Raw genomic sequence first — 13,534 nt, 5'->3', positions numbered from 1 at the left:
ACAACAGAGACACCAACCACAACAACAGCAGCTCCAACCACAACCACAGCATCTCCGACCACAACAGTTGCTCTAACCACAACTACAATAGCTCCAACCACAACCACAGAGACACCAACCACAACAGCAGCTCCAACCACAACAACAGTTGCTCCAACCACAACAACTGTACCTCCGACGACAACAACAGTTGCTCCAACCACAACAATAATTCCTTCAACCACAACAGCTGCACCAACCACAACCACAGCAGCTCCAACCACAACAACAGTAGCTCCAACCACAACAGTTGCTCCAACCACAACCACAGCAGCTCCGACCACAACCACAGCTGCTCCAACAACAACAACAATTCCTTCAACCACAACAGCTGCACCGACCACAACCACAGCAGCTCCAACCACAACAACAGAAGCTCTAACCACAACAACAGCAGCTACAACCACAACCACAGCTGCTGCAACCACAACAGCTTCTCCAACCACAACAGCTACTCCAACCACAACAACAGTTCCTTCAACCACAGCAGCTGCACTAACCACAACCACAGCAGCTCCAACCACAACCACAGCGGCTGCAACCACAACTACAGTAGCTCCAAACACAACAACAGAGACACCAACCACAACAACAGCAGCTCCAACCACAACCACAGCTGCTGCAACCACAACAGCTTCTCCAACCACAACTACAGTAGCTCCAACCACAACAACAGAGACACCAACCACAGGTGCTCCAACCACAACCACAGCTGCTCCAACCACAACATCAATTCCTTCAACCACAACAACAATTCCTTCAACCACAACAGCTGCACTAACCACAACCACAGCAGCTCCAACCACAACCACAGCGGCTGCAACCACAACACTTGCTCCAACCACAACCACAGCAGCTCCAACCACAACAACAGTAGCTCTGACGACAACAACAGTTGCTCCAACCACAAACACAGTTGCTCCAACCACAACAACAATTCCTTCAACCACAACAGCTGCACTAACCACAACCACAGCAGCTCCAACCACAACAACAGCTGCTCCAACCAAAACAACAATTCCTTCAACCACAACAGCTGCACCAACCACAACCACAGCAGCTCCAACCACAACAACAGAAGCTCTAACCACAACTACAGTAGCTCCAACCACAACAACAGAGACACCAACCACAACAACAGCAGCTCCAACCACAACCACAGCATCTCCGACCACAACAGTTGCTCTAACCACAACTACAATAGCTCCAACCACAACCACAGAGACACCAACCACAACAACAGAAGCTCCAACCACAACAACAGTTGCTCCAACCACAACAACTGTACCTCCGACGACAACAACAGTTGCTCCAACCACAACCACAGCTGCTGCAACCACAACAGCTTCTCCAACCACAACCACAGTACCTCCGACCACAACAACAGTTGCTCCAACCACAACAATAATTCCTTCAACCACAACAGCTGCACCAACCACAACCACAGCAGCTCCAACCACAACAACAGTAGCTCCAACCACAACAGTTGCTCCAACCACAACCACAGCAGCTCCGACCACAACCACAGCTGCTCCAACAACAACAACAGAAGCTCTAACCACAACAACAGCAGCTACAACCACAACCACAGCTGCTGCAACCACAACAGCTTCTCCAACCACAACAGCTACTCCAACCACAACAACAGTTCCTTCAACCACAGCAGCTGCACTAACCACAACCACAGCAGCTCCAACCACAACCACAGCGGCTGCAACCACAACTACAGTAGCTCCAAACACAACAACAGAGACACCAACCACAACAACAGCAGCTCCAACCACAACCACAGCTGCTGCAACCACAACAGCTTCTCCAACCACAACTACAGTACCTCCAACCACAACAACAGAGACACCAACCACAACAAAAGCAGTTCCAACCACAACAACAATTCCTTCAACCACAACAACAATTCCTTCAAGCACAACAGCTGCACCAACCACAACCACAGCAGCTCCAACCACAACCACAGCTGCTCCAACCACAACAACAATTCCTTCAACCACAACAGCTGCACCGACCACAACCACAGCAGCTCCAACCACAACAACAGTAGCTCCAACCACAACCACAGCAGCTCCAACCACAACCACAGCTGCTCCAACCACAACAACAATTCCTTCAACCACAACAGCTGCACTAACCACAACCACAGCAGCTCCAACCACAACAACAGCTGCTCCAACCAAAACAACAATTCCTTCAACCACAACAGCTGCACCAACCACAACCACAGCAGCTCCAACCACAACAACAGAAGCTCTAACCACAACTACAGAGACACCAACCACAACAACAGCAGCTCCAACCACAACCACAGCATCTCCGACCACAACAGTTGCTCTAACCACAACTACAATAGCTCCAACCACAACCACAGAGACACCAACCACAACAACAGCAGCTCCAACCACAACAACAGTTGCTCCAACCACAACAACTGTACCTCCGACGACAACAACAGTTGTTCCAACCACAACCACAGCTGCTGCAACCACAACAGCTTCTCCAACCACAACCACAGTACCTCCGACCACAACAACAGTTGCTCCAACCACAACAATAATTCCTTCAACCACAACAGCTGCACCAACCACAACCACAGCAGCTCCAACCACAACAACAGTAGCTCCAACCACAACAGTTGCTCCAACCACAACCACAGCAGCTCCGACCACAACCACAGCTGCTCCAACAACAACAACAATTCCTTCAACCACAACAGCTGCACCGACCACAACCACAGCAGCTCCAACCACAACAACAGAAGCTCTAACCACAACAACAGCAGCTACAACCACAACCACAGCTGCTGCAACCACAACAGCTTCTCCAACCACAACAGCTACTCCAACCACAACAACAGTTCCTTCAACCACAACAGCTGCACCAACCACAACAACAATTCCTTCAACCACAGCAGCTGCACTAACCACAACCACAGCAGCTCCAACCACAACCACAGCGGCTGCAACCACAACTACAGTAGCTCCAAACACAACAACAGAGACACCAACCACAACAACAGCAGCTCCAACCACAACCACAGCTGCTGCAACCACAACAGCTTCTCCAACCACAACTACAGTACCTCCAACCACAACAACAGAGACACCAACCACAACAATAGCAGTTCCAACCACAACAACAATTCCTTCAACCACAACAACAATTCCTTCAACCACAACAGCTGCACCAACCACAACCACAGCAGCTCCAACCACAACCACAGCTGCTCCAATCACAACAACAATTCCTTCAACCACAACAGCTGCACCGACCACAACCACAGCAGCTCCAACCACAACAACAGTAGCTCCAACCACAACCACAGCAGCTCCAACCACAACCACAGCTGCTCCAACCACAACAACAATTCCTTCAACCACAACAGCTGCAGCAACCACAACCACAGCAGCTCCAACCACAACAACAGTTGCTCCAACCACAACCATCGCAGTTCTAACCACAACCACAGCAGCTCCAACCACAACAACAGTTGCTCCAACCACAACAACAGCATCTGAAACTACAACAGCTGCACCAACCACAACCACAGCAGCTCCAGCCACAACCACAGCTGCTCCAACCACAACAACAATTCCTTCAACCACAACCATTGCAGTTCTAACCACAACCACAGCAGCTCCAACCACAACAACAGTTGCTCCAACCACAACAACAGCAGCTGAAACTACAACAGCTGCACCAACCACAACCACAGCAGCTCCAACCACAACCACAGCAGCTCCAACCACAACAACAGAAGCTCTAACCACAACAACAGAGACACCAACCTCAACAACAGCAGCTCCAACCACAACCACAGCAGCTCCAACCACAACAACAGTTGCTCCAACCACAACCACAGCGGCTGCAACCACAACCACAGCAGCTCCGACCACAACAACAGTTGCTCCAACCACAACAGTAGCTCCGAAGACAACAACAGTTGCTCCAACCACAACCACAGCTGCTGCAACCACAACAGCTTCTCCAACCACAGCCACAGCAGCTCCAACCACAACAGCTGCACCAACCACAACCACAGCAGCTCCAACCACAACAACAGAAGCTCTAACCACAACTACAGTAGCTCCAACCACAACAACAGAGACACCAACCACAGGTGCTCCAACCACAACCACAGCTGCTCCAACCACAACATCAATTCCTTCAACCACAACAACAATTCCTTCAACCACAACAGCTGCACTAACCACAACCACAGCAGCTCCAACCACAACCACAGCGGCTGCAACCACAACTACAGTAGCTCCAAACACAACAACAGAGACACCAACCACAACAACAGCAGCTCCAACCACAACCACAGCTGCTGCAACCACAACAGCTTCTCCAACCACAACTACAGTACCTCCAACCACAACAACAGAGACACCAACCACAACAACAGCAGTTCCAACCACAACAACAATTCCTTCAACCACAACAGCTGCACCAACCACAACCACAGCAGCTCCAACCACAACCACAGCTGCTCCAACCACAACAACAATTCCTTCAACCACAACAGCTGCACCGACCACAACCACAGCAGCTCCAACCACAACAACAGCAGCTCCAACCACAACAACAGTTGCTCCAACCACAACCATCGCAGTTCTAACCACAACCACAGCAGCTGCAACCACAACAGGTTCTCCAACCACAACTACAGCAGCTCCAACCACAACAACAATTCCTTCAACCACAACAGCTGTACCAACCACAACCACAGGAGCTCCAACCACAATCACAGCTGCTCCAACCACAACAACAATTCCTTCAACCACAACAGCTGCTCCAACCACAACCACAGCTGCTCCAACCACAACAACAATTCTTTCAACAACAACAGCTGCACCAACCACAGCAGCTTCAACCACAACAACAGAAGCTCCAACCACAACAACAATAGCTCCGACGACAACAATTCCTTCAACCACAACAGCTGCTCCAACCACAACCACAGCAGCTCCGAGCACAACCACAGCTGCTCCAACCACAACAACAATTCCTTCAACAACAACAGCTGCACCAATCACAACCACAGCAGCTCCAACCACAACCACAGCTGCTCCAACCACAACAGAAGGTCTAACCACAACCACAGCAGCTCCAACCACAACCACATCTGCTCCAACCACAACAACAATTCCTTCGATCACAACAGCTGCACCAACCACAACCACAGCAGCTCCAACCACAACCACAGAAGCTCTAACCACAACTACAGTAGCTCCAACCACAACAACAGCAGCTCCAACCACAGAAGCTCTAACCACAACTACAGTAGCTCCAACCACAACAACAGCAGCTCCAACCACAACCACAGCTGCTCCAACCACAACCTCAGCGGCTCCAACCACAACCACAGCTTCTCCAATCACAACACCTGCACCAACCACGACAACATCTGCTCCAACAACAACTGCATCTATAACAATTTCTACAACAGTAGCAACTACCATTAGCACAAATGAGATGAGAGTTTTCCGCCGGATGAACTTTAGGTCTCCTACTGATACCTTTACCAACAATCTTGAAATCAATTCTTCAGATTCTTTCAGCCAACGATCCCAACTTTTGTGGAATCGTGTAAGTTGTATTCTCTTGATATCATAATTATTTCTATGTTTTCTTTTTTAAATCAGATAAAATTATACTGTCTTACAATGGCATAGCAGTAGTCCTCGTATTATGATCTAAAGCAGAATAAAATTCTGCTTTAGAATCCAGGTAGGAAACAGAACCCTATTTTATCAAGAATAAAGAAAATATACACAATTGTTAGATGGATTAAAACACTATTTAAAGATGAGGGAAATTTGGAACTGAGTTTTATTGCCAAAAAAATATTGTAATAAGAAAATACAATGATCTTTTACCACTCAAATATTTTAAGTGATTGTATTAATTACATAGCTTCTCAATGTTTTGAAGTAAGATGAGTCATGATAATGTATTGTTTTATCCTGTAAAAGTAGTGTATTTATGTTTTTACTAATTCAAATTCTGAGTTATAATATTGTAAAACAGAGAGCAAGTAATTGATTTCACATCATTTCTTTGCAGCTTCATCCCCTCTACAAACAAGCATTTAGGTCATTCTTGGGAATGATTATTATCTCATTCAGGTACTGACATAGAAAAAAAAACACATTTACGTCTTCTAAATTAGCCTTTTGTATGAAGGAGGTTTTGTTTTTCTATATTTGCAGAAGAGGATCAGTTATCAACACGCTGGACCTCGAATTTCAAGCAACAGATGTTCCTAGTAATCAAGCAATCGAAAATGTTTTAATTAATGAGGCACCAAACATAACTGAATTCTCGGTGGAAGCGTCATCGGTTATTGTTGGAGACTTAGGTAAGCAAAGTAAAAAACATCCATAAAAAATGTAATTCTGTACATTACCAAAACGATTGACATTTTGAGTGATGCAGTACTGCTTTACTAATGCTCATATCAAACTACAACCACAGTTCCTTTAACAACAACAGCTGCACCAACAACAACCACAACTTCTCCGACCACAACAGAGGCACCGACCACAACCACAGCTACTCCAACCACAACACCAGTTGCTCCAACCACAACAGAGACACCAACCACAACAACAGCAGCTCCAACCACAACCACAGCAGCTTCAGCCACAACAACAATTCATTCAACATCAACAGCTGCATCAACCACAACAGCTCCAACCACAACCACAGTTGCTCCAACCACAACCACAGCTGCTGCAACCACAACAGCTTCTCCAACCACAACCACAGTAGTTCCGACCACAACAACAGTTGCTCCAACCACAACAATAATTCCTTCAACCACAACAGCTGCACCAACCACAACCACAGCAGCTCCAACCACAACAACAGAAGCTCTAACCACAACTACAGTAGCTCCAACCACAACAACAGAGACAACAACCACAACAACAGTTGCTCCAACCACAACAATAATTCCTTCAACCACAACAGCTGCACCAACCACAACCACAGCAGCTCCAACCACAACAACAGAAGCTCTAACCACAACTACAGTTGCTCCAACCACAACAACAGAGACACCAACCACAACAACAGCAGCTCCAACCACAACAACACTTGCTCCAACCACAACCACTGTAGCTCCGACGACAACAACAGCTGCTCCAACCACAACCACAGCTGCTGCAACCACAACAGCTTCTCCAACCACAACCACAGTAGCTCCGACCACAACAACAGTTGCTCCAACCACAACAATAATTCCTTCAACCACAACAGCTGCACAAACCACAACCACAGCAGCTCCAACCACAACAACAGCTGCTCCAACCACAACAACAATTCCTTCAACCACAACAGCTGCACCAACCACAACCACAGAAGCTCCAACCACAACCACAGCTGCTCCAACCACAACAACAATTCCTTCAACCACAACAGCTACACCAAGCACAACCACAGCAGCTCCAAGCACAACAACAGAAGCTCTAACCACAACTACAGTTGCTCCAACCACAAGAACAGAGACACCAACCACAACAACAGCAGCTCCAACCACAACCACAGCGGCTGCTACCACAACAGTTTCTCCAACCACAACCACAGCTTCTGAAACCACAACAGCTTCTCCAACCACAACCACAGCGGCTCCAACCACAACCACTGATGCTCCAACCACAACAATAATTCCTTCAACCACAACAGCTGCACCAACCACAACCACAGCAGCTCCAACCACAACCACAGCAGCTCCGACCACAACCTCAGCTGCTCCAACCACAACAACAATTCCTTCAACCACAACAGCTGCACCAACCACAACCACAGCAGCTCCAACCACAACCACAGCTGCTCCAACCACAACAACAGCTGCTCCAACCACAACAACAATTCCTTCAACCACAACAGCTGCACCAACCACAACCACAGAAGCTCCAACCACAACCACAGCTGCTCCAACCACAACAACAATTCCTTCAACCACAACAGCTACACCAAGCACAACCACAGCAGCTCCAAGCACAACAACAGAAGCTCTAACCACAACTACAGTTGCTCCAACCACAAGAACAGAGACACCAACCACAACAACAGCAGCTCCAACCACAACCACAGCGGCTGCTACCACAACAGTTTCTCCAACCACAACCACAGCTTCTGAAACCACAACAGCTTCTCCAACCACAACCACAGCAGCTCCAACCACAACCACTGACGCTCCAACCACAACAACAATTCCTTCAACCACAACAGCTGCACCAACCACAACCACAGCAGCTCCAACCACAACCACAGCTGCTCCAACCACAACAACAGCTGCTCCAACCACAACAACAATTCCTTCAACCACAACAGCTGCACCAACCACAACCACAGCAGCTCCAACCACAACCACAGTGGCTGCTACCACAACAGTTTCTCGAACCACAACCACAGCTTCTGAAACCACAACAGCTTCTCCAACCACAACCACAGCGGCTCCAACCACAACCACTGATGCTCCAACCACAACAACAATTCCTTCAACCACAACAGCTGCACCAACCATAACCACAGCAGCTCGAACCACAACCACAGCTGCTCCAACCACAACAACAATTCCTTCAACCACAACACCTGCACCAAGCACAACCACAGCAGATGCAACCACAACAACAGAAGCTCTAACCACAACTACAGTAGCTCCAACCACAAGAACAGAGACACCAACCACAACAACGGCAGCTCCAACCACAACCACAGAGGCTGCTACCACAACAGTTTCTCCAACCACAACCACAGCTTCTGCAACCACAACAGCTTCTCCAACCACAACCACAGCAGCTCCAACCACAACCACAGATGCTCCAACCACAACAACAATTCCTTCAACCACAACAGCTGCACCAACCACAACCACAGCAGCTCCAACCACAACCACAGCTGCTCCAACCAAAACAACAGAGACACCAACCTCAACAACAGCTGCACTGACCACAACCACAGCAGCTCCAACCACAACAATAGAAGCTCTAACCACAACAACAGCAGCTACAACCACAACCACAACGGCTTCAACCACAACAGTTTCTCCAACCACAACCACAGCAGCTCCGACCACAACAACAGTTGCTCCAACAACAACAACAGTTGCTCCAACCACAACCACAGCTGCTGCAACTACAACAGCTTCTCCAACCACAACAGCTCCAACCACAACAGCTGCTTCATCCACAACATCAATTCCTTCAACCACAACAGCTGCACCAACCACTATCACAGCATCTCCAACCACAACTACAGCTTCTCCAACCACAACAACAATTCCTTCAACCACAACAGCTGTACCAACCACAACCACAGGAGCTCCAACCACAATCACAGCTGCTCCAACCACAACCACAGCTGCTCCAACCACAACAACAATTCTTTCAACAACAACAGCTGCACCAACCACAGCAGCTTCAACCACAACAACAGAAGCTCCAACCACAACAACAATAGCTCCGACGACAACAATTCCTTCAACCACAACAGCTGCAACAACCACAAACACAGCAACTCCAACCACGACCACAGCTGCTCCAACCACAACAACAATTCCTTCAACCACAACAGCTGCACCAACCACAACCACAGAAGCTCCAACCACAACCACAGCTGCTCCAACCACAACAACAATTCCTTCAACCACAACAGCTACACCAAGCACAACCACAGCAGCTCCAAGCACAACAACAGAAGCTCTAACCACAACTACAGTTGCTCCAACCACAAGAACAGAGACACCAACCACAACAACAGCAGCTCCAACCACAACCACAGCGGCTGCTACCACAACAGCTTCTCCAACCACAACCACAGCAGCTCCAACCACAACCACTGACGCTCCAACCACAACAACAATTCCTTCAACCACAACAGCTGCACCAACCACAACCACAGCAGCTCCAACCACAACCACAGCAGCTCGAACCACAACCACAGCTGCTCCAACCACAACAACAATTCCTTCAACCACAACACCTGCACCAAGCACAACCACAGCAGCTCCAACCACAACCACAGTGGCTGCTACCACAACAGTTTCTCCAACCACAACCACAGCTTCTGAAACCACAACAGCTTCTCCAACCACAACCACAGCGGCTCCAACCACAACCACTGATGCTCCAACCACAACAATAATTCCTTCAACCACAACAGCTGCACCAACCACAACCACAGCAGCTCCAACCACAACCACAGCAGCTCCGACCACAACCTCAGCTGCTCCAACCACAACAACAATTCCTTCAACCACAACAGCTGCACCAACCACAACCACAGCAGCTCCAACCACAACCACAGCTGCTCCAACCACAACAACAGCTGCTCCAACCACAACAACAATTCCTTCAACCACAACAGCTGCACCAACCACAACCACAGAAGCTCCAACCACAACCACAGCTGCTCCAACCACAACAACAATTCCTTCAACCACAACAGCTACACCAAGCACAACCACAGCAGCTCCAAGCACAACAACAGAAGCTCTAACCACAACTACAGTTGCTCCAACCACAAGAACAGAGACACCAACCACAACAACAGCAGCTCCAACCACAACCACAGCGGCTGCTACCACAACAGTTTCTCCAACCACAACCACAGCTTCTGAAACCACAACAGCTTCTCCAACCACAACCACAGCAGCTCCAACCACAACCACTGACGCTCCAACCACAACAACAATTCCTTCAACCACAACAGCTGCACCAACCACAACCACAGCAGCTCCAACCACAACCACAGCTGCTCCAACCACAACAACAGCTGCTCCAACCACAACAACAATTCCTTCAACCACAACAGCTGCACCAACCACAACCACAGCAGCTCCAACCACAACCACAGTGGCTGCTACCACAACAGTTTCTCCAACCACAACCACAGCTTCTGAAACCACAACAGCTTCTCCAACCACAACCACAGCGGCTCCAACCACAACCACTGATGCTCCAACCACAACAACAATTCCTTCAACCACAACAGCTGCACCAACCACAACCACAGCAGCTCGAACCACAACCACAGCTGCTCCAACCACAACAACAATTCCTTCAACCACAACACCTGCACCAAGCACAACCACAGCAGATGCAACCACAACAACAGAAGCTCTAACCACAACTACAGTAGCTCCAACCACAAGAACAGAGACACCAACCACAACAACGGCAGCTCCAACCACAACCACAGAGGCTGCTACCACAACAGTTTCTCCAACCACAACCACAGCTTCTGCAACCACAACAGCTTCTCCAACCACAACCACAGCAGCTCCAACCACAACCACAGATGCTCCAACCACAACAACAATTCCTTCAACCACAACAGCTGCACCAACCACAACCACAGCAGCTCCAACCACAACCACAGCTGCTCCAACCAAAACAACAGAGACACCAACCTCAACAACAGCTGCACTGACCACAACCACAGCAGCTCCAACCACAACAATAGAAGCTCTAACCACAACAACAGCAGCTACAACCACAACCACAACGGCTTCAACCACAACAGTTTCTCCAACCACAACCACAGCAGCTCCGACCACAACAACAGTTGCTCCAACAACAACAACAGTTGCTCCAACCACAACCACAGCTGCTGCAACTACAACAGCTTCTCCAACCACAACAGCTCCAACCACAACAGCTGCTTCATCCACAACATCAATTCCTTCAACCACAACAGCTGCACCAACCACTATCACAGCATCTCCAACCACAACTACAGCTTCTCCAACCACAACAACAATTCCTTCAACCACAACAGCTGTACCAACCACAACCACAGGAGCTCCAACCACAATCACAGCTGCTCCAACCACAACCACAGCTGCTCCAACCACAACAACAATTCTTTCAACAACAACAGCTGCACCAACCACAGCAGCTTCAACCACAACAACAGAAGCTCCAACCACAACAACAATAGCTCCGACGACAACAATTCCTTCAACCACAACAGCTGCAACAACCACAAACACAGCAACTCCAACCACGACCACAGCTGCTCCAACCACAACAACAATTCCTTCAACCACAACAGCTGCACCAACCACAACCACAGAAGCTCCAACCACAACCACAGCTGCTCCAACCACAACAACAATTCCTTCAACCACAACAGCTACACCAAGCACAACCACAGCAGCTCCAAGCACAACAACAGAAGCTCTAACCACAACTACAGTTGCTCCAACCACAAGAACAGAGACACCAACCACAACAACAGCAGCTCCAACCACAACCACAGCGGCTGCTACCACAACAGCTTCTCCAACCACAACCACAGCAGCTCCAACCACAACCACTGACGCTCCTACCACAACAACAATTCCTTCAACCACAACAGCTGCACCAACCACAACCACAGCAGCTCCAACCACAACCACAGCTGCTCCAACCACAACAACAGCTGCTCCAACCACAACAACAATTCCTTCAACCACAACAGCTGCACCAACCACAACCACAGCAGCTCCAACCACAACCACAGTGGCTGCTACCACAACAGTTTCTCCAACCACAACCACAGCTTCTGAAACCACAACAGCTTCTCCAACCACAACCACAGCGGCTCCAACCACAACCACTGATGCTCCAACCACAACAACAATTCCTTCAACCACAACAGCTGCACCAACCACAACCACAGCAGCTCGAACCACAACCACAGCTGCTCCAACCACAACAACAATTCCTTCAACCACAACACCTGCACCAAGCACAACCACAGCAGATGCAACCACAACAACAGAAGCTCTAACCACAACTACAGTAGCTCCAACCACAAGAACAGAGACACCAACCACAACAACGGCAGCTCCAACCACAACCACAGAGGCTGCTACCACAACAGTTTCTCCAACCACAACCACAGCTTCTGCAACCACAACAGCTTCTCCAACCACAACCACAGCAGCTCCAACCACAACCACAGATGCTCCAACCACAACAACAATTCCTTCAACCACAACAGCTGCACAAACCACAACCACAGCAGCTCCAACCACAACCACAGCTGCTCCAACCAAAACAACAGAGACACCAACCTCAACAACAGCTGCACTGACCACAACCACAGCAGCTCCAACCACAACAATAGAAGCTCTAACCACAACAACAGCAGCTACAACCACAACCACAACGGCTTCAACCACAACAGTTTCTCCAACCACAACCACAGCAGCTCCGACCACAACAACAGTTGCTCCAACAACAACAACAGTTGCTCCAACCACAACCACAGCTGCTGCAACTACAACAGCTTCTCCAACCACAACAGCTCCAACCACAACAGCTGCTTCATCCACAACATCAATTCCTTCAACCACAACAGCTGCACCAACCACTATCACAGCATCTCCAACCACAACTACAGCTTCTCCAACCACAACAACAATTCCTTCAACCACAACAGCTGTACCAACCACAACCACAGGAGCTCCAACCACAATCACAGC

The 13,534-nt window shown here is 49.0% G+C and overlaps 2 protein-coding genes and 1 long non-coding RNA gene across 3 annotated transcripts; all 3 read left to right on the top strand.

Moving 5' to 3' along the window:
* Nucleotides 1–7,169, top strand: LOC111611069 (mucin-5AC-like; the record flags this gene model as incomplete). Its single annotated transcript, XM_023346691.1, has 3 exons — nt 1–804; nt 1,255–1,869; nt 6,972–7,169. Coding segments are annotated over 3 exons (1,617 nt in total), but the record flags the coding sequence as incomplete, so codon positions are not given.
* On the top strand, nt 5,549–6,350 carry LOC111611116. The gene is made up of 3 exons (XR_002753891.1): nt 5,549–5,643; nt 6,121–6,182; nt 6,267–6,350. It is a non-coding gene; the product is annotated as an uncharacterized LOC111611116 (long non-coding RNA).
* A 4,776-nt stretch (nt 7,170–11,945) lies between the features above and the next one.
* LOC111610773 (integumentary mucin C.1-like) lies at nt 11,946–12,599 on the top strand (the record flags this gene model as incomplete). Its single annotated transcript, XM_023345629.1, has 1 exon — nt 11,946–12,599. A coding segment is annotated over one exon (654 nt), but the record flags the coding sequence as incomplete, so codon positions are not given.
* Nucleotides 12,600–13,534: the final 935 nt, after the last annotated feature.

The sequence above is a fragment of the Xiphophorus maculatus genome, chromosome 14, assembly GCF_002775205.1.
Source record: "Xiphophorus maculatus strain JP 163 A chromosome 14, X_maculatus-5.0-male, whole genome shotgun sequence".
Classification (NCBI taxonomy): domain Eukaryota; kingdom Metazoa; phylum Chordata; class Actinopteri; order Cyprinodontiformes; family Poeciliidae; genus Xiphophorus; species Xiphophorus maculatus.
The sequence above is the reverse complement of the archived record's forward strand: the minus strand, read 5'-3'. Positions and strand labels throughout refer to the sequence as shown.